This window comes from Acomys russatus, chromosome 7 (assembly GCF_903995435.1).
Source record: "Acomys russatus chromosome 7, mAcoRus1.1, whole genome shotgun sequence".
NCBI lineage: Eukaryota > Metazoa > Chordata > Mammalia > Rodentia > Muridae > Acomys > Acomys russatus.
The window spans coordinates 51,425,160-51,449,149 of NC_067143.1; the positions used below are offsets into that span (position 1 = coordinate 51,425,160).

Here is a 23,990-nt window from a genome sequence, read left to right on the forward strand (position 1 = left end):
GTCGGTGGCAGTTTGGGGACATGGCCTTCTGGGTTTGGGGTTGGGTGCTAGCCCCTGGGTTTGAGGAAGAGCCATTTCACAGATGATAGTGAAAATGACTGGATACCTGGGTCCCTCCCTTGCTTGGCCATGACGTCAGGGCTTCGGCAGTCCTGGATTGCAAAAACAATGTCCCTGCATTGTGTGGGGTAGGATGCCAAAGTGACCACCCAAGGTCACATGGGCAAAGCCAGGGCTTCCCTTTGAGAGGCCCACACCCATACTCCTAATTCTTTGTGCTTCAAAACGGCCTCTGGGGAGGTTTGCTGGTGCATGCTTTTTTTTTTTTTTAATCTTTTTAAATTAAAAAAAAACATTTATTTTTATTTGTGTGTATGTGCACACGTGGGTAGTCTCAGAGTCCAGAACAGTATGTGGGTCTCCCGGAGCTGGAGTTACAAGCAGTTGTGAGCCACTTAATATAGGTGCTGGGAACCAAGCTTGGGTCCTCTTGAAGAGCAGCTAGTGCTCTTAACCACTGACTCATCTGTCCGGCCCCTAAAACATCTTTCTAAAAAGTAAACTCCACTGGCCTCAACAGTTAAGAGTCCTAGCTGTTCCTCTAGAGGACCCGGTTCAGTACCCAACACCACAACACCCACAGCTGTCAGTAACTGGCTTCCACTGTATAGACGTGGTGCAGGCATACTACAGGCAAAACACCCATATACATAAAATTATTTTTTGAGGCAGGGTCTCTCTATATAGCCCTGGCTGACTCGGAATTCACTGTGTAGACCAGACTAGCCTTAAACTGAAATCCACCTTCCTCTGACTGCCTAGTGCTGGGATTAATGGTGTGTTCCACCATACCTGGCTCTTAATTTAAAACACACACACACACACACACACACACACACACACACACACGAGGGAGGGCAGGACTGTACATCCAGGTGGAGGTTCTGGATCTGAGACAGGCTGTAGAGTGCAGCCAGAGGGTCTTTGTGACATGGAGACATCTGTGCCCTGGACATAGAGGACAAGCCTTGAGTATGGGGATGCCTCTTCACCTTGGTATCTGGGCTCGAGGCTAAACACAGCACAGGGAACACAAGTGTCTGTGTCCCCTCCCACCTCCCAGTCTTCAGGGCTCTGCCTTCTGTCCTCTGTGTGAAAGGTCAGAAGTGGAAAACAGGGAAGGTCCTTCATTCTCAAGCTCCCCCCAGCCTACCCACCCTCTACCCTCCCACCCCTCCAGCCCCCTACCTCCCCCACCCCACTCCCAAATCTGCATGGTCTTGCATGTATCCTGAAGGGAAGAGGAAGGCTAAGCTGCTCCAGCTTGCACTAGGTAAATGCCATGCCACCAAGGAGACCAGGATCATCTCCAAACGTGGGTGTTCTACGTAGAATTTTTGATAGATGAAGGATTCTAGGTCACCTTATTGGGAGGAATAAAATGAGCCCTTCCAAGTTCAGACCCTTCAGTAGGCACTCAGAGCCTCTCTACACAGCCCCTTGGGAGTCTGGGGGGATTTGGCCACGATTTCCCTCACTACTGAGTATCTAGCAAGATCTCCTTCTGGGTCAGACAGAGATCATCTCCTGCCTGTCCTTGGACACAGGGAGAAGCAAACCACATCTGCCAGGTTGGGAGGGGTGTACTGTCCTACCCATATGACTCCATGACTGCCAACCAGCCTGTGGAAACCCATTCAGAAAAGATGACACTTTCACGGAATCCCCTCCCAGTCCAGTCACCTCCCCGTGGGTCCACTGGCCTGGGTGCCCAAGGCTCCTGGGCATGCTCGTGCACCTGAGGCACCTTGTAATGCTAGGGAGAGGGACAAAGAAGGATGAGGAACCTGAACGGCCAGCTGCATCCCACCATCACCAGGACCCGATGCTGCAACCCTCCTGCCCAAGGATGGTCAGGCCACCTCCCTGTCACCAAACAATGAACAGCAGTCCTGTCTCCATCCTCCAGTGGGCCTTCAGTGCGTGCTGCACCCTGGCTTCTCTTCCCTAACTTAGGGGTTACTGAAAGCCCCACCTTGCTGAAGCCCACCAGTAGCTCCCCTTGACCACAGAGGACACCTCGCTGCCCACCTTTACCTTCTGGACAGTCCTGTGCATCCCTCTCACTCCTCTAGTGTCTTCCCTGCTCAGATGACACCCTATCTCCGGCAAGCCCTGTGTGAGCCCTCAGTTCCTTCCCAAGTATAAAAGTCTCCAAGTGACCTACACTCTTTTAAATTATTTATTGTGTGAGAGAGTATGTATGTATGTATGTATGTATGTATGTATGTGTACATATGTCACAGTACAGTTATGGAAGTCAGAAGCAACAGAGGGCAGTGAGAGTGAGATTTTCCACCATGTAGGTCTGTCCTGCTGCGTTCTTTGTTGCTGTGATAAACACTGTGAGCAAAAGCAATGCAAGGGAAGGGTTTGTTTCAGCTTCCAGGAGCCAGCCCATCATCAAGGGAAGCCAGGACCTGAAGCGGGGGACCATGGAGGAACACTGCTTACTGGTTTGCTTCCCTCTGGCTTGCTCAGATACCTTTCTTATGAAGGCCAGGACCACCTGTCTAGTGTGACACTGCCCGTCATACGCTGGGTCCTTCTACATCAATTAGCAATTAAGAAAATACCTGACGGACATGGCTACACACCAGTCTCACAAGGCAGCTCTTCAGCTGCGGTTCCATCTTCCCAGGTGACTCTGGGTTTGTGTCAGGTTGACAACTGAAACTAGCAATGACAAAGCTTCAGGGATTGGTCTGAAGGGCTCGGATGTGGCAGCAAGTGCTTTTACCTGCTAAGCCATCTCCCTGGCCCCATCAGTGCCCTTTCATGGCTATATCGAACCGCTACCCCCAGTGTGAGGGCAGTCCACCATTTCCTGGAGCAGTGTCTTAGTTGTTTTTCTACTCCTGTGATAAAACACCATGGCCAAAAGCAATTTGGAGAGGAAAGGGTTTATTTCAACTTATAGCTCTCAGGTCACTGAGGGAAGTCAGGGCAGAAACTCAAGACAGGACCCAGGAGGCAGGACCTGAAGCAGGCACCATGAGGGAACGATGCTTACTGGCTTGCCCCTCATGCTTGGCTCAGGTTTATTTCTTACACAACTCAGGAACAGCTGCCCACCCCCCATGTGGGAGGGGCCCTCCTACATCAATCACCAATCAAGAGAACGCACCACAGACTTGTCCATAGGCCAGTTAGGTGAGGATATTTTCTCAGTGGAGTGGCTTTTTCCCCCAAACGACTCTTGCTTGTGTCAGGTTGACATAAAAGTAGTCAGCACAAGCAGCGTCCTTAAACAAACCTCAGCCAGCCTTTAGAACACATGCTCTGCTGGACCTTCTTGCATTTGTTAGATTTTATCATTGGAACAAAATACCAAAGGAAAATAACTTTTTTTACATTTTTAAAAAATTAATTTATTCATATTACATCTCGATTGTTAGCCCTTCCCCTGTTTCCTCCCATTCTTCCCTCCCTCCCACTTCCCCCCTTCTCCCCTCCCCTATGTCTGTGATTGAGGGAGACCTCCTCCCCCTATATATGCTCTTAGAATATCGAGTCTCTTCTTGGTAACTTGCTATCCTTCCTCTGAGTGCCACCAGGCCTCCCCATCCAGGGGACATGGTCAGAAAAGGGGCACCAGAGTTCGTGTGAGAGTCCGATCTCACTCTCCACTCAACGATGGAGAATATCATGTTCGTCGACTAGGTCTTGGTAGGGGTTCAAAGCTTACTGCCTATATTCTCCTTGGCTGGTGCCTTAGTTTGAGGAGGACCCCAGGACCCAGATCTGCCTGTCATAAAGTTCTTCTTGTAGGTTTCCAGGACCCTGTGGGTCCTACTATTTCCCCAATCTTCCATGCTACTCTCCTAAAGTCTCAATAGGATGTCCTCTCCTCTGACCCACTTTCTTGGTAAGTAAAGGTTTTCATGGTACGTATCCCTTGGACTAGTGTTTTGATATAAGTGAGTATATATACCGTTTGCCTCTTTTTGCTTCTGGGTGAACTCACTCATGATGATAATTTCTAGATCAATCCATTTGTCCACAAATTTCGGGAATTCCTTGTTTTTAATAACTGAGTAGTATTCCATAGTGTAAATGTACCACAGTTTCTTAGTCCATTCTTCTACTGAGGGACACTTAGGCTGTTTCCATGTTCTGGCTATTATGTATAAAGCAGCTATGAACATGGTTGAGCACAGAGGAAAATAACTTAATAAGAAAAAAAGAAAGAAAGAAAGAAAGAAAAAAGAAGCTGGGCGTGGTGGTGCACGCCTGTAATCCCAGTACTCAGGGAGGCAGAGGCAGGTGGATCTCTGTGAGTTCGAGGCCAGCCTGGCTTACAAAGGGAGTCCAGGACAGCCAGGGCGACACAGAGAAACCAAGTATCAAAAAGAAAAAACAAGGAAAGAAAAGGATTGGCTCCTGGTTTCAGTACTTGGTCACTTATTGCTTCTAGGCAGAACATCATGGTGGCAGGGAGCATGTGACAGAACAGAATGACAAAATCTCGGGTGGGCAGGAGACAGTAAGAAAACGCAAGGACTCACAACTAGACCCCCAACTGCTACTCTCTACCACGTCACAGTAATACCGTCAAGTTATTAATCCATCAACGGGTGAATCCATTAGGAAGGTGCTCAATAACTTCTCCATAGCACCACCAGCCTAGGGACCAAGCTCCCAACATGTGGAGCTTAAAAAAAAATTTTTTTTTGAGGCAGGGTCTTCCTATGTAGCCTTGACTGTCCCGGAATTCACTATGTAGACCAAGCTGTCCCAGAACTCACCTGCCTCTGCCTCCTGAGTATTGGGATTAAAGGCATGAGCTGCTACCCCTGGCTTAAATTTTAAATTTTTTATTTACTTTGTATGTGCAGATGTGTGACTGTGCATGGACACCTGTGTGCTATCGCATGTGTATGAGCCGGTTCTCCTCACTATGTACATCTCAGAGACCCTCAGACATAGAAGCACATGCCTTTACTTGCTGAGCCATCTCACTGGCCCCATGTGATGGCCTTTTAGGGGACACTTGACACTCATACCAAACCATAATGCCTTCCATCTTCCACACTCTCTAGGCCTACCTGAGCCTGCCAGGATTGGGCTCTAACCCACACAGAGGCAGCCTCACACAAAGGGTAGAGCAAGTCACCATTACCCTCCTGCTGACGGGAAGAGTCGGGCCAAGGGGCAGACAGTGATGTAGCCAGGGTTGTCCAGTGTCTGTGACAGTGTCCTGACATGACAAGGACAGGCTCTTATCAAGGCCATCTCCTCCCCTACATTGCTGTGCTCCGCTGACAGCAAGGTCTGCTCCATGGGTCCCAGGCCCTGCAGTCCTTCACAGAGGCAGCCCGTGGTCATGTGCCAACCTCCAAATCCACTTTCTCCGGTTCCAGGAGGCAAGGTGGATCCAGAGCTGTCCCATTCTCTTTTCCACTCAACTCAGTCTTCCCTCTCAGTGCCAACAATGCCCTTCCGCACTGTGCCCTCTCCTTGAGGCCTGCACTCATACACTCATACACCACAGTTACAGGACCACATATACATAACGCACGGGGCACAGAGAGACCCTTGTCACATATGCACGAGCACATGTGCACAGAGACACGTGATATTCACCTCTCATATACACAAGACTGTCATGCAAATGAACAATCACAAGTATAATGGGCTAGCAAAGACCCACAATGACCAGTGTGCTCTGAGGGAGGAACATACGCGTGGCAGTTGTAGAGGCAGGAAGGAAACCCGGATCTGTAGCAGTGGCAGCCACATTCTTGGCTACATCCAAAGCCGTGTAGTCACATGTCCACATGGCCTAAGCACCCAGTACTACATAGTCACCATGTTCCATGCACTCATGCACACACAGGTTCTAGAACACCTACATGCTAACAACATCCCCATCTACCTGAGGCAGACACCCCATACACACCCCATACACACATTGCATCTGTCACCCCTGCCCCCCGCCCCAACTCCTGAAAACACCACGGCTCAGCGTTTCACACACAATCAATTTCATGCTTATCCACACCCCTCCCTCTCAAGTCTGGTCCAGGAGTGGAACAAAAGCCCAGTGCCCATTCCTACTGGCTCCCTCCTCTCCCCTCCCCTCCCCCTTGGCGTCCAGTCCCTTTGTCCTCCTGCAGCTGAGCCCAAGTGGGAGTCTAGGCAAAGCAAGAATAAAACCAGGAGCTGAGCCTGCTAGGAAAGTGGGCAAGCCGGCAAGTGACAAGCACGGACAGGACCGGTCTCTGCCAGAGCAGCAGTGTGTGGAAGAAGGCGTGGCCAGGTAAGAGCCCAGTACCTGGAAGGCAGGGTCAGGGATACCTGGCTAGAGGGCTGTCTTGCTGTGGGGGAGTGTCCATCCAAAGTGTAAACCTGTGCTGTGTGTCAGGGTGTGTGTGTGCGTGGAGGTGTGTGTTGAGGGCAGGGAATAGAAGGATAGTGACGCACTGAGCCAGTTTCCACTGGCTGGGTCTCAGTCAGCCCATGAGGCTTGAGGTGCTTAGACTCTGTGAGATGGGAGAACGCTGATGGAGCCCAAGGTGGGAATCTCTACCTTCCCATGTGTCCTTGGGCCCCCAGAGTGTAGGACTCCACGGTGGAAACTGAGTCTCCCATTACCATGTGGGTATAGTTCCCTGAGCCTAGGGCAGTAGATGAGTAAGTATTGGCAAAGTTCCTAGAAGGCAAATTTAAGGATTACCACAATAGCGTGGGAGATTGTCCTTATACTGAGACTTGCTTTCTTGCGTCTCCGCCTAGAAAGTAGCTGTGTCCTACACCAGCTAAGGACAGCCCCGCTGCACTCTGATGACCGGTCTCACTTCCCTCTGGTTGCTCCTTGGGGACACGCCTCCTCCTTGGCAGGTCCTGCAGAGGGGCTAGACTTAACAGCCTGGTGCGTGGTGGGCTTGAGCTGGCCAACAGTCCTCGTCCACCGTCCACCGGGAGCTTATTTCTTGTGATGCTGAGGCAGGGGGTCCATTCACTACTCACCATGGTTCTGCATAAACTGTGAAAGGCAGGCTGGTCTGCTCACCAGAGGTAGACAGGAGAACGTAGGGAGAGAGGCAGGGAGCAGAGGCAGAGCTGAGCCTGGGAGGAAGTTCCCATGGAAAGGAGAGCACTTGTCATCTTCAGACCATGCCAAGTGTTGGCTGTGCATTCTTGAGAACCAAATCCTAGCCAGGGTCAACATCCCTTCATCAGCTCTCATAATGAGCCTCTGACAGGCAGGCTCTCTACACGTGACTTCTCAGAGCTGTGAGGGTCAACTTACCCACAATCCCATGCTCTTGAACCCCCGCCCCCCCAAACACACACACCCTTGTCTTTGCATGAGTAAAAAGGTAAGCAGTGACCGAGGCATACTACAAACACGGCACTTTCATGCAAGACAGTGGCTTGCCCAAATCAGATCACTCCAGACTAAGGGAGGGTTAGAGCCCCATATGGTCCCCAGAGCCTGGATCTTTCCACTGGACACTGGAAACATCTCTCATTCTCTTGCTTTTACTCAGCCAATTCTACTTACTCATGTCAGGAATCCCTATCCTAACTGCTCCGTACTTACTGTCCTTTCTGATCTCCCCCAGTTCTGAGCTGTCTCAAAGGACCCCTGCCCAACCTCTGAGCTGCAGAAAGGCAGGGACCGTGGTTGGCACACACACACACACATTCTAATAAAGTTTAAATAATACATGAACCTGGCCTTAAGTATTGAACACCTAGTGTGCTGTTGTGCTGTGGAGGGTGGGGCAGACACTAAATAGAACAGAGTTTGGTCGTTTGGTCAAGGAGAAGTATTACAGGAGATCTAAAGGAGATGAAACGAAGTGAGGGAGGCACACACACTCACTCACTGGTGTTTAGGGTAGCCAGAATCTGTTGACCACAGACTGCTCACGCAACATGACGATCCCTATACTGGCATTTTGTTCAAGTTCCGGCAAACTCCCTGAAGATCCCCCTTCAGAACTTGAGAGTTGTCTTCCAGTTGGTGGAAGTTACGTGACACTACTCAATCCCAGTTGGGATCCCTAAACACTGCATAATCTAGACTTGTATAAATCATTCCATCCCCCCTCCCTTTTTTTGACCCTCCTCAAATTATGCTATTTGAGTCTGCCATCTGTTTCCTGCAGAGCCTGGCAGGAGAAAGCTTACCGAGTCTAAACAGAAAAGGGGACTATAGCTTAAGTGGGTAGTGAGGGGAAGACTGGACACAGAAGGCAGGGCTGGCTCATCGCCACCCGGAGTCTGGATGGGACAGGGTACAGGTGGGGGTGGGGACAGTAGGTGCATGGCCGTAAGTGAGTGGTGAGTGAAGTAGTGAGGGAAGGCCTAAGTGTACGGGATGGCCACCTAGCAGGCCCATCTCCGACACGGTCTGCGTTCTCTTCCCAGCAGGATGCGGGAGACCCCGGGACGCGAGGAGTCGGGGCCAGGCATGGAAGCCCCGTGCGCCGCGTCCTGCCACGCGCAACGCGTCCTGCAGACGCTCAACGCGTACCGGCGGAGCGGCACCCTCACCGACGTGGTGCTGCGCGCCGGAGGTCGCGATTTCCCGTGCCACCGGGTGGCGCTCAGCGCGGCCAGCGCCCACTTCCGCGGCTTGTTCGCGGCCGGCCGGCCGGAGCACGCAGCGGCCGTGGTCACGGTGGGACCCGAGGCGCCCGGGGCGGCGGCGGCACTGGCCGTGGTGCTCGATTACATATACGGCGCGGGCGTGAGGCTGCGCGCGGAGGACGAGGCGGCCGCCGTGCTGGCGCTGGCCGAGCGGCTGGGCGTGGCGGGGCTGCGCGAGGCGTGCGCGCGCTTCCTCGAGGGCCGCCTGCGCGCCGCCAACAGCCTGGCGCTGCGCCGCGTGGCCGCCGCCTTCTCGCTCGCCTCCCTGGCCGAGCGCTGCGGCCGCGTGCTGCGCCAGGCCTTCGTGGAGGTGACGCGCCACGCCGACTTCCTGGAGCTCGCGCCCGACGAGGTGGCGGCGCTGCTGGCCGACCCCGCGCTGCGCGTGGCGCGCGAGGAGGCCGTGTTCGAGGCGGCCATGCGCTGGGTTCGCCACGACGCGCCCGCTCGCCGCGGGCAGCTGCGGCGCCTGCTGGAGCACGTGCGTCTGCCGCTGCTAGCGCCCGCCTACTTCCTGGAGAAGGTGGAGGCGGACGAGCTGCTGCAGACCTGCGGCGACTGCCGCCCGCTGCTGCTGGAGGCCCGCGCCTGCTTCATCCTGGGTCGGGAGGCAGGCGCGCTGCGGGCCCGGCCGCGGAGGTATGACCTCCTGCTTGCTTGCCTTGCGCCTCAGCGAGGCCTCGTGTCTTCCCCAGCTCTGGCTCCTTCACTACCCCTCTTGAAATGTCACCGGCTCATAAGCCTGTCTTGAAACGTTACGTATTACATTTCCTGCCCCATCTGCCATTCTGAGACACAGGTCCTGTTGGGATCAGCTCTCTCTGGGACCCCACAGGCTAGTAAGATGACTAAACATACGATGGCATGAGAAACGCCCACTCCACCCGTGCAATGCCAGACCCAGAGACCATAGTCCCCAAGAAACAGAAGAATTATGAAGCTAGGGACGCAAGATCTGTTAGGAAAGCACTAGCCAGAGGGTTTGGAAAACTTGGTGTCGTCAGAAACCAGGGGTGGAGAGTAACCTTGCTCATAGCAATTCTCCCATTAGGAGGTGGCTAGGGGAAAAGGACAGTACATTAGCTGTTGGGGATGCGGGATTCCTACCACTCAAAACCGAACATGACTTTGAGAGCCCGTAACATATGTGCCTCAGTTTTCTCTGTAAAAGGTACAATAATCCTAACAGATTAGACAACCGAGGAGGGAAGGCTTTGGGGAAAGGCTCTTTTCCTGTAACTTAGAATGGAGTCGACTCCTTCCTATCTGTAACCAGAGGTCAGGTTGGAAGTGGTGGGTCCAGCGGCAGCTGCCAGGGTAGGCAGGCGTGCAGCGGCATTATTATCTGGTGTGATAAAACAAACAAACAAAACCGACGAGAAAGGATCTGGGCTTGGTGCTGGATGCCTGTAAGACCAGTACCCTGTAAGCAGAAACAGGAGTTCAAGATCAGGCTACACGGAAAAGGCAGGCCCTCGGGTTTGGGATATAGCTTAGAGGCTGCTCGCAGTAGCCCTCTGGTTCAAGAGCCCCCTGCACCGTTTGCGGGGGCCGCAGGACCGGGCTCGTGAAAAGGGCAGCAGCCTAGGTGTGGAGCTACAGGGATTGGGTTTGCCCCCACCTCAGGTTCATGGAGCTAGCCGAAGTGATCGTGGTCATTGGTGGGTGTGACCGAAAGGGACTCCTGAAGCTGCCTTTCGCAGATGCTTACCACCCAGAGAGTCAGCGCTGGACACCACTGCCAAGCCTGCCTGGTTACACACGCTCTGAATTTGCCTCCTGTGCACTTCGAAATGACATTTACGTTTCCGGTGAGGGCACAAGTGAAGTAGGAGCCTCTTGCTTCCCATCCACCTCCCTTAATTTTTCCTCCAATCGCGAGCTGGGAGGACTGGCTTTGCCATATCCCCTGCATTTAGTGGCTTAAACAGTGTAGTCCGGCAAAGCCAGTTACGGGTGGGAGTGTTGATGCTGGGCTTGGGGCCATAGGCCTTAAGCCTTGGGTTTGATCTTTGCCCTCACAAAAGGCCACCTGGTCTTTAGCAGGTCATTCCCAGTCCCTAAACCTCGCCTTCGTGTCCTATATGGAAACAGTTTAATAATCCCAACACCTCAGAGAGATGAGGATGGAATTGAAGATAAAGCATTAGTCAAGAAACATGATTGAGCATCCTGTGCTCCATCACTGTGCCGATGCTCTGCTTTCCCTTGACCCAGCACACATCTTAATGATTGCCCTGGGGATACCGCTCCTCCATTGCTTCCTGGAGCACAACTGGTACCCACCACAGGCACATTACCTCTCCTTCCTTGGATCTCTGTGGCATCCCAGTGTAGACTCTCTTCTTCCATTAAAAACACACTTGGCCAAGTCTAACACCAAGCCAGTGAGGAATCCTATGATCTTAAGCCTTCCTTTGGCTTTAGGGGTGTTTCTGGTTCTTTGGGGCACAGGGGAAGACTGCTGCTGCTTTCTCCATAGGAGGTCACATCAACAGCCGCGATGTCTGGATGTTCAGCTCCCATCTGCACACCTGGATCAAGGTTGCCTCCATGCACAAGGGCAGGTGGAGGCACAAGATGGCGGCCCTGCAGGGACAGGTAGGCACGCACTTTGGTGCCGCCCTGGGATTCGAGGCATATTCTGGGGGAAGGAGGGATCCGAGGCCCCCAAAAGATAAGGACTTCTCAAGATCACCCAATGTTAACAGTCACCACTGTGGCTGGGCTTAGTGTAATCTGTAATCTCAGTACTTGGGAGGCTGAGGCAAGAGGGTCATGGGTTTGAAGCCAGCCTGGGCTACATATTAAGACCCTGTCTCAACATCATCACTCCTCCCAGATAAATAGCCATCACTGTAAGAATACAGTTCAGTGCTCAAAGGTTTGGGCTTTGGGACCAAACAGACCAGGTATTCTGTGCCCCCCACCACCACCTTTTTTTTTTTTAAAGGTTTATTTTATGTGTATGAGTATGGCACCTCACGCATGCCTGGTGCCATAGATACTCAGAAACTGGAGTTATGAACGTTTGTGAGCTGCTCTATAGGTGCTGGGAATTGAATCTGGGTCCTTTACAGGAGCAGCCAGTGCTCTTAACCGCTGAGCCATCTCTCCAGGTGTTCTGTGAACTCTGCCACTTACAAACAAAAAACCTGCCAGTTATCTTTGTAAACAGGAATTTGGTAGGTGGCAAACCCTTAGTAACCACTCGGGTTGCTTCTAAGCGTCGTCTGCAACTGGAAGCCCCTTCATTCAGACACACCTGCCTCCTGTCCTCTGCGTTCAACAGGGAAGGGTTCCTGAACTAGGGAGGAACTTGGCCAGGCAATGGCTGCACTGAGACGCCCCTGGTGGACTTCCATTGAAGCGGTGGGGCGTTGGAGTCGCCTGTAGCTCTGAGTCCAGGGCCCTGGCCTTTGTCCTCGCCCTTAGCTCTTTGCAGTGGGTGGCTTCGATGGCCTGCGGCGCCTGCGCAGTGTGGAACGCTACGACCCATTCTCCAACACCTGGGCGGCCACAGCGCCCCTGCCGGAAGCCGTGAGCTCTGCAGCCGTGGCGCCTTACGCGGGCAAGCTCTACGTGATTGGGGGCGCCGGGCAGGACGGTGTCAACACTGACAAGGTGGGCTCAGGCCTTGGGGTTGGGGCCCTTTAGAAGGTGCAGGGAAACAGCAAAACCTACTCTGTGCAGGCTAGATCCGGGAGCTGGTGTGAGCCAGTCAATTTTCTGAATCCCATCAGCTCTGGAGGAATCTTTACCTCAGCCAGGTGCCCACTTATAACCCCAGCACTTGGGAGGCAGAGGCAGGATCTCTTTGAGTTTGAGGCCAGCCTGGTCTACAGAGCGAGTTCCAGGACAGCCAGGTCTACACAGAGAACCCCTATCTCGAAAACCAAAGAAAAAAGAGTCGGGGAGAGAGAAAGGGAAGGGGAGGAAGAGAAGGAGGGAAGGGGAGAGGGGGAGAGGAGGAGAGGGGAGAGAGAGAGAGAGAGAGAGAGAGAGAGAGAGAGAGAGAGAGAGAGAGAGAGAGAGAGAGAGAGAGAGAGAGAGAGAGAGAACACCTCAGACAGTACTCAGTGAGTCAGCAGAACACCTCTTCCGATTGATACCATCCATGTGGGTTTCATGGAGGGATGGGTCAGTGGTTAGGAGCACAAGCTGCTCTTGCAAAGGACCAGAGTTTGGTTCCCAGCACCTGTCTGTGTCAAGTGACTCAGAACTGCCTCTCTAGATCTTCCACAGGCACCCATAGACACACATAATAAAAAGATCTTGTTAAAAATTAGATAAGAACGGTGGGTGTGGTGGCACATGCCTTTAATCCTAGCACTCGGGAGGCAGAGGCAGGCAGATCGCTGTGTTTGAGGCCAGCCTGGTCTACAAAGTGAGTCTAGGACTGTCAAGGCTAAACAGAGAAACCCTGTCTCAAAAAACAAACAAACAAACAAACAAAATTAGATAAGAGAGGTAGGATTAGTTAAAATGCTTTTCCTCCGTTCAAAAGAAAAAAACGAATCTATTAAAAGCTGGGGCTGTAGAGGACAGAAACTCTGGGTTTGATCTCCAGCACTGCATAAGCCAATCAATCAATCACAGTGGGATGAAAATCAGGGTAACAACATGCCAAGCATTCCTAGCGTCAGGTTGGAGGACATGGTAGCAGGGTAGTTTGGCTTCCTCATTGCTCTGCCCCTGCAGGTGCAGTGTTTTGACCCCAAGGAGGACCAGTGGAGTCTGCGGTCGCCAGCGCCCTTCATGCAGCGGTGCCTTGAGGCCGTCTCCCTAGAAGATACCATTTATGTGGTTGGAGGCCTCACGAGCAAAATTTTCACCTATGACCCTGGTACAGATGTCTGGGGAGAGGCAGCTGAGCTGCCCGGCCCCGTGGTAAGTGGGGGCTCCTTGGCAGGCCCCTGCACTGGCCCATTCAGGAGCACAGGACCACTTCCAAGGCTCTGGAGCTTACAGGTTAGAGGTCTGGAAAATGCTTCACACAGTCCCCTTGCTTGTCCTGCCAGTGGCAAATTACCTCCCATTTCAGATGAGAGGTTGGCCCGGAACCATCAACTGGGCTATAGTAAGGCAGTACCTAGAATTCAAGTGCTGTGACTCTGAGTGGCAGGGATGGAGGTGGGGGTGGGGGTTGGTCTATCTCAAATGTACCAATTAGGCAGCGGGCAAGGGTCTTGCTAAGTTCCCCACTCCAGTGACATCAGTGACCAGAGGGGTGAGTTCTGACCCCCACCTGTGCCCCAAGACTCCAAAGAAACTGTGCAGAGGTATAACTGGTGGCTCCTGTCAGTTTGGGCCCTGGTTAAGTCAAGGTCAAGTTTCCCAGCTTCTCTGAATAAGACTGCAGGATGGTGTTACTCTTCTCATGTGTATGATCTTCCAGGCATGCGTACGACCCTCTATGCATAGCTTTACCTTTCTAAGACCAGGTGAAGGATACAGCATATACAGTGACAGTGAAGAGGGTAGTGACTGAACTGTGCACATGAGACCTAAGACAGAGCAGGCCACTTGTCCAGGCATTTACTAAGGGTCAGGTTCACCCAAATTTTTGTCTTGACATCCAGATTGCCTGGTTAGTCTGTAGGGTAAGGCTCTGGTGTGTGGCTTGGCCGGGGAGGTACCAAGGGAGTCCCTGGCCACATCCCAGTTAACTGTCTGTCTGTCCATTCAGGAGAGCTGCGGTGTGACGGTGTGTGATGGGAAGGTCCACATCGTTGGTGGGCGGGACGAACATGGAGAAAGCACCAATAGCGTCTTCACCTTTGACCCTAGCAGTGGGCAGGTGGAGGCCCAGCCTTCCCTGCAGCGCTGCACCAGCTCTCATGGCTGTGTCACCATCGTCCAGAGCCTGAGCAGGTGACTCAGACTGGGACAGCCTCAGCCAGGAGTCAAGAGAAAATCTGAGCATGGCATCTGCCTCCCAGCCTGAGACCTCCATGTAAATAGTCCTTTAACATATTGCCCCTCTTCTTTTAGAAATAAAACCTTTTTCAAAAGTTGGGTGTGCTCCAGCTCATGCCTGCCTTGCAGAGAAGGTACCCCAACCTTCCACTCCTGCTTTTGCAGCTTGCTAGTACTCCAATGGGCCACTCAAGCAAACAAACTCACCTTAGACTATTATGTGAACTTAATATGAGCAAATTACTTAGTTCTGGACAGTGGAGAGTCTAGGAGTCAAGGTTCCATCAGATTCCATCTGGTGAGGGCTATTTTATAAATAGCACTCTCTTTTATGTCAAGTGGCGAGAACAAGACATTTCCTTCAGCCTCCCAAAATGACACTAATCCTAGGTGACTCATTCATCTTCCCCAAAGGCTCCCTTTTTAAATGTTATCCAATTACTATAGTGTGAGCACATGATGTGTGCGTACATGCACAGTGACATACATGTAGAGGTCAGGGAACAACTCTGTGGAATCTGTTTTCTCCTTCCACCTTCACGAGTTCTGGGGATTGGAACTCAGGTCAATCAGGCTGGCATGGTACCACAGCCACAGGCCAGGATGCACCTGGACTGGCCAATATTCAACACCAATGTGAGGCACAACTATATACTCAGTATGGCCCAAGGACAGTGGCTGAATTGGGAGAAAGGGGAAAGCAGCCCAAAGCTGTGGAGGACTGGCCGGCCCCATCTGCAGACCCTCATTTGCACTCAGATTGCCTTTTGAAGGAGCCTGTTTGTTTCCCAGTCCCTCCCATCCTCAAAGCCCTAGGGCCATGTCTGCAGGGTCTCTCCAGCTGGGGCTGGCCCATGCAGCCAGGCACAAAGGCTATGATCCCAGATGAGCTCCAATACCTCAGATTAGGGAACTGTGACCATCTGGACACAGCTGATAATGACAGCAGGGGAGGGGGAGTGCAGGCCAAAACCACTGATCCTGCCTGTCCCCAGCCCAAGGGGACACTCAGGACAAAGCAAAGGTACCTATCTATCCCATGTCTACTCAGGACAATAGGAGAGGAGCTGGGCAAACTCTTCTAAGGGATATGGGCGTCTCCCCTGGATAGACACCTGCTGAGGGCCAGGCAGTCACTCCCAAGCTTCCCGTTCAGGTTCCTGATACTATTCTATGCATACACCATGTCTGCCTGGACACAGGCCAAGTAAGAGAGTGGAGAACATGCAAGAGTGCAGGGCGTGGTGGCATGTCTTTAATCCCAGCACTCTTGAGCAGAGGCAGCCAGATGTGAGTACAGGCTCACAGAGACAAAGAAAAAAAACAACAAAAACGCGTGGGAACAGCTGGGCATGGTGGTGCATGCCTTTAATCCCAGCACTCAGTAGGCAGAGGCAGGGGGATCACTGAGTGAGGCCAGCCTGGTCTACAAAGCAAGTCCAGACAGCCAAGGTGACATAGAGAAACCCTGTCTCAAGAGGAAAAAAAAAAAATCAGGTAGAATTCTGTTTGCTCAACAGAACCACCTCCAACAAATAGACTTCAGTATTCATCTTATATTGCCAGAAACCTAATCAAGTCGTTTTATTTTGGCTAGAGGGTCAAAACCTAACCAAATTCTTGGTACTCTATAGTAATGCTGTTACAGTGCCACCTACTGGGAAAGGGGCAGTCTATCTCACTGAATCGAAGTGTGCAGAAATTCAGTGGGAATCTTGGCAAAGCTACTGACATCATGTGGATGCTAGCGGTTCTGGTGTTGTGCAAAGCCACTGTGTCAGCGCCTCAGCAGTGCTTGTCTGGAATGTCCCCGTGGTCTCCCCAGACTAAGTCTACGGTCCATTTTGTCCGACTGGGTGAATGTGTACCGTGAGTGTACAATGCCTGCAGACATCCTGGGACTGGAGTTACAGACAGCTCTGAGCATCACATGGGTGCTAGGGTCCTCTGGAAGGTCTCACAAAACCAACTCAGCCAGAGCCCAAGCAAATACTAGCGGTGCTGGTTATCTAGAGAACTCAGATGCCAATAGTTTTGCTCTATATTCATGAGTGGTTTAATCAACCAGATGATGGTTGCACACATTTACAATACCCTGAGGCAGAGGCCAGCCATAGCTACATATTAAGACTTTTTTTTTAAAAGGTACATCTGTAACTCAACATGTATGGCATTGCTTAATGAACTGAAGATATGCTCAGTGTATCCCCAGCATAACTCAATTAAGCCATCAAGCCTATGCTAAGCTACAGATACAAACAATGAAATAAAGAACATCAGTGGTTCATGAAGGCTGACCATTGGACACCAGCCAGGCTGCATCCCAGGCCCCTGACAACTTCATCAGTCCTCTCTCACCAAACAGTATTATGATTTCCAAGCTAATTTTAATTCCCCACAAAATACACACCAATAGTAAACACTTCCAAGACATTAAGGCAAATAAGCTGGATCATTTCTGAATTGTCCAAAACATAATGGGTAAGTACAGGACTTAGAAAAATAGGGATTCTTTACATGCTGAGCTTTAAGCTCAATGGCACCTAAAATTCCTTTTATTTAGGGATGCTCAGACTAAATAAAACTGGACAACATGGCAAACCAGACCAATTTACTCTCTACATGCAGGGGTGAGCTCATTCCACAGTGCATAGGCTTTCACAGAAAGCATCCTTACCAGAGGATTCTTACATTTTAGGGGGAATAAGTCACACTCCAGGCTGTGGCATAGCTCAATACAATGTATTTCCTTGCTATGTGCAAGGACCTAGATTCCACCATGAGCACCAAAACCAAACCTGCTATTCTAACCCTGAACAGTTAGTTCAGCACAGGGTTGTCATGGTGCTGCCCTGAAGTCACCAGCCTTCACTGACTTCTCTGGTCAGCGCTGCTCAACCTCTCCAGCTTAAACCAACAGGACAAGCAATGCTCCAGGCCAACATAACTCAGCTGAACACTGGACACAATCCAGCCAGGCCGTTATGTCTTTGTGCAAGATTTTATTAAATGTCTTTACAGGACAACATCCAGCCTTCAGATACAGCTGCCAAAACCCTGAAAGCAAATAAAATAACAATGGTAAGAAAAAACTCATCTGAGTGCCTTCATTTACTCCATGGGTGACCACTTCACCTCAGGGCTTGCCTTAAACACAGCCCAGCATGAAGGATGGTCACCACCGTGACAAGGCTGCTGCTGGGCAGAATGGCTAAGAACAAGAGTATCTGAAAACTCCTGAGCAAAGGCAAAACACCCATTCTGACACTCGTGGGTCAACTGGGCACCACACTCCAACTTGTATCCTCTCCCATTAAGCAAAAAGAACACTATTCACACTGAAACATCAGAGGTAACAGGTCACTACAGACATACCTGTTACGCCGTAGGCACGGGCTGGGGCATGGCAGGCGGCTCTGGCTTCCCACCCTTCTGCTCTGAGATGGGCGTGGTGGGCAAGATTTCATCCTTAGGTTCCACGATGCTCACGTGGTCAGGCAGAGGCTTCTTGGGGCCGATCTTACCACTGGGGTCCCAGGGCAGCATGATCTTCACCTTGATGCCCAGCACACCTAAGAGACACCAGGGCTAGGACTGAGCTGGGCTTTCTTCTCACCACACAAGAGGACAGCGAGGAGACAGCAGTACCTACTCAAAAGCACTGAGATCTGGTCCCTTCTCAGACAAATGCCTCTAAATCAATCAATGCACAGGACACTTTTGCCAAGGGAAGCATGTACAGCACCACAGAACGTGACACTGACACACTTTTACCAAAAGCAAGACGTGACCTTTCTGACTCGTCATCGTGTCATCACCGAAGGGCACACAGGTAGTGCTAGCTAAGACAAAGCTAAACACGGACTTGACCATTTGAGTGACACATCTGTCACGGTCCCAACTAACCAACAGCTCCTTCCACAGTAGACTTACCAGCTAATCTCTACACTAGGGGTTCCTAGCTATCCAGGGCTAGTTAGCTCAGATGGACCCCAAATTCCTTTCCCAGCAGAGCTGCTCACCCTGTCTGAGGAGCACATGGCGCACGGCGGTGTCAACATAGTAGTTAACAGGGTCCCCACTGTGGATCATCAAGCCATCCACAAACTTCATGGACTTGGCCCTCTGTCCTCGGAGCTTCCCAGACACCACGACCTCGCAGCCCTTGGCCCCACTCTCCATAATAAACCGAAGCACACCATAGCAGGCCCTTTGAAAGAAGAGATTCATCTGTTATTACAAAGACGTCCACCCCACCAAGCTGAAAAACAAGACTCGGTCGTCAAAATAATAACTCTCCAATGGCAGACTGGGGAAGCGACCAGAGCTCTACCAAAACCTTCAGTGACCACACACTTTCCAACCTTGGCCTATGTTAGAAATCACCTTTAAAGGATGAATTTTTTTTCCCCCTCACATCCTCATGCTCAGATCCTTCCCCAAGCCAGCTATCTGGGCAGGCCAAGCTCAAGCCTAGGTATTTTTTTAACATCCTCTATTACTATACACAAGACGTGTTGAGCCCGCGGATGCCAGAAGACAGTCATGGAGTCGTGTTTCCTCCCTTTACTCAGGCATTATACTCGGGTTGTCAGGCTTGCCTTTGTCAGGCGGCAAGGTCTTTCTCTGTGCTATTTAACTGTCTACATCAGGTTACTTTTGGTCTCAAACAGTCCTGGATGGTCTGGAACCTGCAGAAATCCACTAGCCTCTGCCTCGGAGCCCTGGATTAACCCACACTCAGCAGGAATGGTTATTTTTGAAAAGCACTTGCTAGGTGGCTCCCAGGTTCCACTATGGTTGAGAAAAAAACTAAGCACCTCAGTAAGGAAGGGCCGTGCTTCCTTCACAGGTCATGGAAACACTCCTCCACCTCCAGAATCCACCCCAGCAGCCCTAAGCGCTAACAGCGCCAGAACCACCTTTAGGCCTATCAAACACCAAGATGCTGGGCTTGTGGGCCACGCCTTTAACCCAGCACTAGGCAGGTAGAGTAGGAGGATCTGAGTTTGAGGCTGGCTTAGCCTAAGGCCATACAGAGAAACCCGGTCTCAACAACCAACTGGTAAACCAGGCGTGGTGGTGCACACCTTTAATCTCAGCAGGCCTGCTGATCTAGAGCTCAGCTAGGGCTACAGTGAGACCTTGACTCTCAACAAAAAAGCTAACTTGGGCTGGGTGTGGTTATACATGCCTTTAATTCCAGCACTCCTGAGGCAGAGGCAGGTGGATCGCTATGAGTTTGAGGCCAGCCTGGTCTACAAAGTGAGTATAGGGTTGGGGGGGGAGGGGAAGCTAACTTGGCCTTTTCAAAACAAAGGCAGACCACCAGCTCAGGCAGGGGTCTCAACCCTCACGTGCTCTTTGCAGCATTTCTCAGTGCCATACCACTTACAGGGAGAGCCTTTTTGAGATAATGCCTCAGCCCCTAGGCAGCTGAGGCCAGCCTTGGATTGCTGATTCTGCACCCCCACAGCAGAGAAAGTTGGGGTTAGGGGTGGGCAATATTGCACCTGGCCAATTTTGTAATTTAAAAGTCTTGATTTTGAGCTTTCCCACCAGAACTGTTATCTCTTTGTAGTCCCCCCAAAAGCAAATGCATTAATAGAGCTAGCTGCATGACTTCTAGCTTGTTTTGAGAAGTGTGGCATCCCAGAATTACTAAAGCTACCACCAACCAGGTATCCCACACACCACCCAGGTGCAACAGGATGCTTTACTGCCCACCTATATCAAGGTCCTTCCTAACTCCACAAAGCAGACCAACTCATGTCCTCTCCCGTACTTTTGTTCCACTCTCAATGTACCCAAAGCATATCCCCTGACAGCACTGGCCACTCTTTACGGGCTCATACTGTAGCCCTGGCTGGTCTGTAACTAAGCAACCCTCCCAACACAAGTTTTCCAATTGTTGGGGATATATAGGCCTGTGTTACCCACAATGGGCCCTTCACTAGTCTAGTGTTACACCAGCAGAGACTAGACTATCCTGTCAATGCTAACAATTTGTCAGACACACTGACCCAGAGAAGGGCATGGCCAGCAACACTCAGGACACTTACCTTCGCACAGCAAGCCCTCCTAGCAGTTTGTAACGCAGAGACTCAGCCTGGGCAATGGCACACAGACCTCTTGTAGCTACCTTCTCTGCATAAAGCTTTAAAGAGAACAAAGTACATACATACGTATTACTCAGCAGTCTTCAATTAAATCAGTGTATTTTTCCAATAAAATACTGAAGCATTCCACTGCCCACGCATGGCAGGGATGCAAGCTGAAGTGCCCGCCTACTCTGGTCCCCCAATAACACTGGGGAGAACAATGGGATAGCCAGTCCACCTATGACCTATGTTTCATTTCTATTTACAAATGGAATTTAAATTACTTTAACCAGAATATCCCCCATAAACTAGAGGATACTGTTTGTGGCTTAAGACAAAGTCTCACTATAGCAGCCCTGACTGTCTCTGCACTTGCCATCATCCTGCCATGCATGGCAATCACATTGCTTCTAAGAAAACTTTTGACAAAGTATCAAGCCACCTGTAACACAGCACACAGGGAGGCAGAGACAGGTAGATCGCAGTGAAGCCAGCCTGGCCTAGGTCAGGACAGGCAAAGCTACATAGGGAAACTCACCTCTACACTGCCTTCAGGGAAGCCGAACCTCTTCTGAACCACTGCGGTCAGCTCTCTGATGCGACGACCTTTCTCCCCAAGAACATTCTGTGTTCTGTAGAGGGAGAAAACTATTAACTTACTCTCATTTACCACGAGGCAAGAATACACACTAAGTGGAAAAGAAGGCAAATTCTTTTCAAATGCAGTTTCAAATGCCAGGTTCACTGCTTGGCTGTCCCAAGTTTACATAGCATCTTAGTACACACACTGACATTAGTCAACTACATTTTTACCTGGTGGCCAAAATGATGATTTCTGTTCTGGTTGGTGTAACTCGGACTTCGACTCCAGAGTAGCCATCTTCGGCCAGCTCCCGAGTGAGGAACTCATTCAGTTCGGCTTTGAAGATGCCATCAGCCACAAACTAAACCAAAGAAGCGAGTTCAGAGTTAAGACAGGGGTGGTCGCTGAATCAGACACCGACGACCAAGCAACTCTGCAGGAATGCAGTAGCCCTTCTCAGACAAACATCTGTAGGTCATCTTTGGGATGTTTCTTTGGCCAGTGCTTTCAGCTGTGCCACAGAACGCAGCACAGTGAGGCCTCCTGGATAAAGACAACACCCCTAGTCAGACTCGTCATCACTTCCTCACCGAAGGGCTTTAAAACATAATTCACACATTTAAGACCAAAATCTGGTCCTCAGGTGGCACATCTGAGGTTCACTGAGCACAGTAACTTGTACCTGGGAAACGGAAAGGGACGAATCCTAACTCAAAACAGCGTTGTGGGCAAACAACTTCACCATCTGCGTGTATATGAACAGGCCTTCTTATTTCCACACTTAACACCCCATGGAACAGGGTTAACTGCTCAGGTCCCCAGAGGGGACAGGCGACTTTTCAGCAGGCTTTCAACTGAGGCCGCTTGCAGGGTAACACGGATAAGAGAACAAGGCGCTGCCAAACTTCACTTACCAAAAATGCTGGATTAGATCTGATGGCGCCCGCCCTCAAACAATGCCACGGGGTCACTAATTATGGCGACCAAGAAACGCTCAAAGGTGTCTAGTGCGGGGATGGAGGCGCCCGGTGTTCACCTCGGGCCAGATCCTACGGAGTTTGTTCCTCCCTTCCCCGGGCACACTGCGCTCGCCCGGCGCCGGCCCAGCACACAATCCACGGCCATCCGCAGCCCGCGGAGACGCCAAGCAGCCGCAGCCGCCCCCCGGAACCGAACACGGAGCCACGGGCCTCACTGGCACCACTAGAACCCGCCGCGAGCTCCCGGGCCGGGCTCAGAAGCTTACCTTCCTCTTCTTGGAAATCTGTACCGCCATCTTGCAGCCGCTCGCTGCCGAAAGGAAAGGAAGACGCTCGCGGGCGGAAGTGGGTATAAAGGGCGAGAGAGACAACGCGACGCTACGCGACGGCCGACACTTGCAGGTGTTCATGGGAAATGAAGTTTTTCGTCTACAAAGGCGTAAAGGGGGAAAAAAAGAAGTGTAACCTAGCAACTTGTAGTGTAGGCAGAACAGGAAGTGCACATTTAAAACGAGCAATATACACAGCGTGGTGGAGCACGCCTGTGAGTTCAGAACTAGAGAAGCGAAGGCTGAAGGATCAGAAATATAAAGCCATCCTCGAATAGCGATTTCTAGGCAAGCTTGGCTGTATGAGTCCTCGACTAAAAAATAAACATAAATAAATAATAACTTTGAATACAGCAACTGTGAAACGAGAGATGCAAACCACAGGTATAAGCACAGACTACCAGAGTTTACCCAGCATGGAACCCTGCTGCTTACACTTTCAGGTTCACGCTAATGGAAATTTTTATTGAAATTTATTTAGGGAACCAGGAAGGATGCTTAATAGGTTACAGAATGAGTGAGACTGTCAAAAAACAAAACAAACGAACAAACAAACGCCCGGTGGTGGCGCACACCCTTAATCTCAGCGTTTGGGAGGCAGAGAAAGGCGGATCTCTGTGAGTTCCAGGCCAGCCTGGTCTACATAGCAAGTTCCAGGACAACCAGAGCTGTTACACAGAGAAACCCTGTCTCAAAAAACAACAAAACAAAACAAGACCCTGGGTACACACACACACACAAACACACACACACACACACCTACCTTTTTTAAAGCATTAAAATCTTATGGTCTTTATTACAAAGGTAGGCCTTGAGATGCCCTTATCTGGAGGGGTTCTGACACCTGCACCAGGACCTCTGACGTGTTTGGACTTTGCGTCAGGGTAGAAAGCAGCAAGGGTCTGTCAAAGCAATAAGCCACCTGGGCTTTGAGGACGGACTGCTGAATCCTATAAACCTGGGCCACAAGACCTCCCGTTCACATGGACTGGGATGCCCTCCCCTTCACACGGACTCCGATGCCCTCCCCTTCACATGGACTCGGATGCCCTCCCCTTCACATGGACTCGGATGCCCTCCCCTTCACATGGACTCGGATGCCCACACCAGCAAGTCAACTGCTGGTCCTTCAGAAGCAGACCCTCCTGTAATAACTCGGTACTGCAGCATTTGGGGCCCGATCATCTCCAGGGGACTCTGGTTCACCCTGTGTTAATCTCACTGAACGAAATAAAGACTATTACCCAAATCCTTTTAGTCAAATTAAGCAAGCTTTATTTTCTGTCAGACAGGGATGTCTCCCTAAAGCGGGGTTTGAAAGAACAGCATGAACATAGAAGAATGTGGGATTTATATAGACCCCAAACAGCAAGATTAGAGGGCTTTCAAGGGCTTGGGGATTTCTCGAGGAATT

The 23,990-nt window shown here is 51.1% G+C and overlaps 3 protein-coding genes and 2 non-coding genes across 7 annotated transcripts in view; 1 reads left to right on the top strand and 4 right to left on the bottom strand.

Moving 5' to 3' along the window:
• The window catches only part of Serpinh1 (serpin family H member 1), a 671,742-nt gene that overhangs the window by 114,760 nt on the left and 532,992 nt on the right, over nucleotides 1-23,990 (bottom strand). The gene's annotated exons all lie outside the window — the stretch shown is intronic.
• Klhl35 (kelch like family member 35) lies at nucleotides 8,447-14,789 on the top strand. Its single transcript, XM_051149009.1, has 6 exons — nucleotides 8,447-9,303; nucleotides 10,291-10,475; nucleotides 11,147-11,265; nucleotides 12,100-12,288; nucleotides 13,366-13,554; nucleotides 14,354-14,789. Exons 1-6 carry the CDS (start codon nucleotides 8,447-8,449, stop codon nucleotides 14,540-14,542), a joined length of 1,728 nt encoding a protein of 575 aa, XP_051004966.1. The 3' UTR covers nucleotides 14,543-14,789.
• Rps3 (ribosomal protein S3) lies at nucleotides 17,566-22,578 on the bottom strand. The gene is made up of 7 exons (XM_051149031.1): nucleotides 22,514-22,578; nucleotides 21,498-21,628; nucleotides 21,223-21,316; nucleotides 20,646-20,740; nucleotides 18,606-18,793; nucleotides 17,959-18,155; nucleotides 17,566-17,640 (listed from the first exon to the last, which is right to left on the bottom strand). Exons 1-6 carry the CDS (start codon nucleotides 22,541-22,543, stop codon nucleotides 17,962-17,964), a joined length of 732 nt encoding a protein of 243 aa, XP_051004988.1. The 5' UTR covers nucleotides 22,544-22,578; the 3' UTR covers nucleotides 17,566-17,640; nucleotides 17,959-17,961.
• On the bottom strand, nucleotides 18,258-18,406 carry LOC127192584 (small nucleolar RNA SNORD15). Its single transcript, XR_007831046.1, has one exon. It is a non-coding gene; the product is annotated as a small nucleolar RNA SNORD15 (small nucleolar RNA).
• On the bottom strand, nucleotides 21,719-21,862 carry LOC127192585 (small nucleolar RNA SNORD15). The gene has a single exon (XR_007831047.1). It is a non-coding gene; the product is annotated as a small nucleolar RNA SNORD15 (small nucleolar RNA).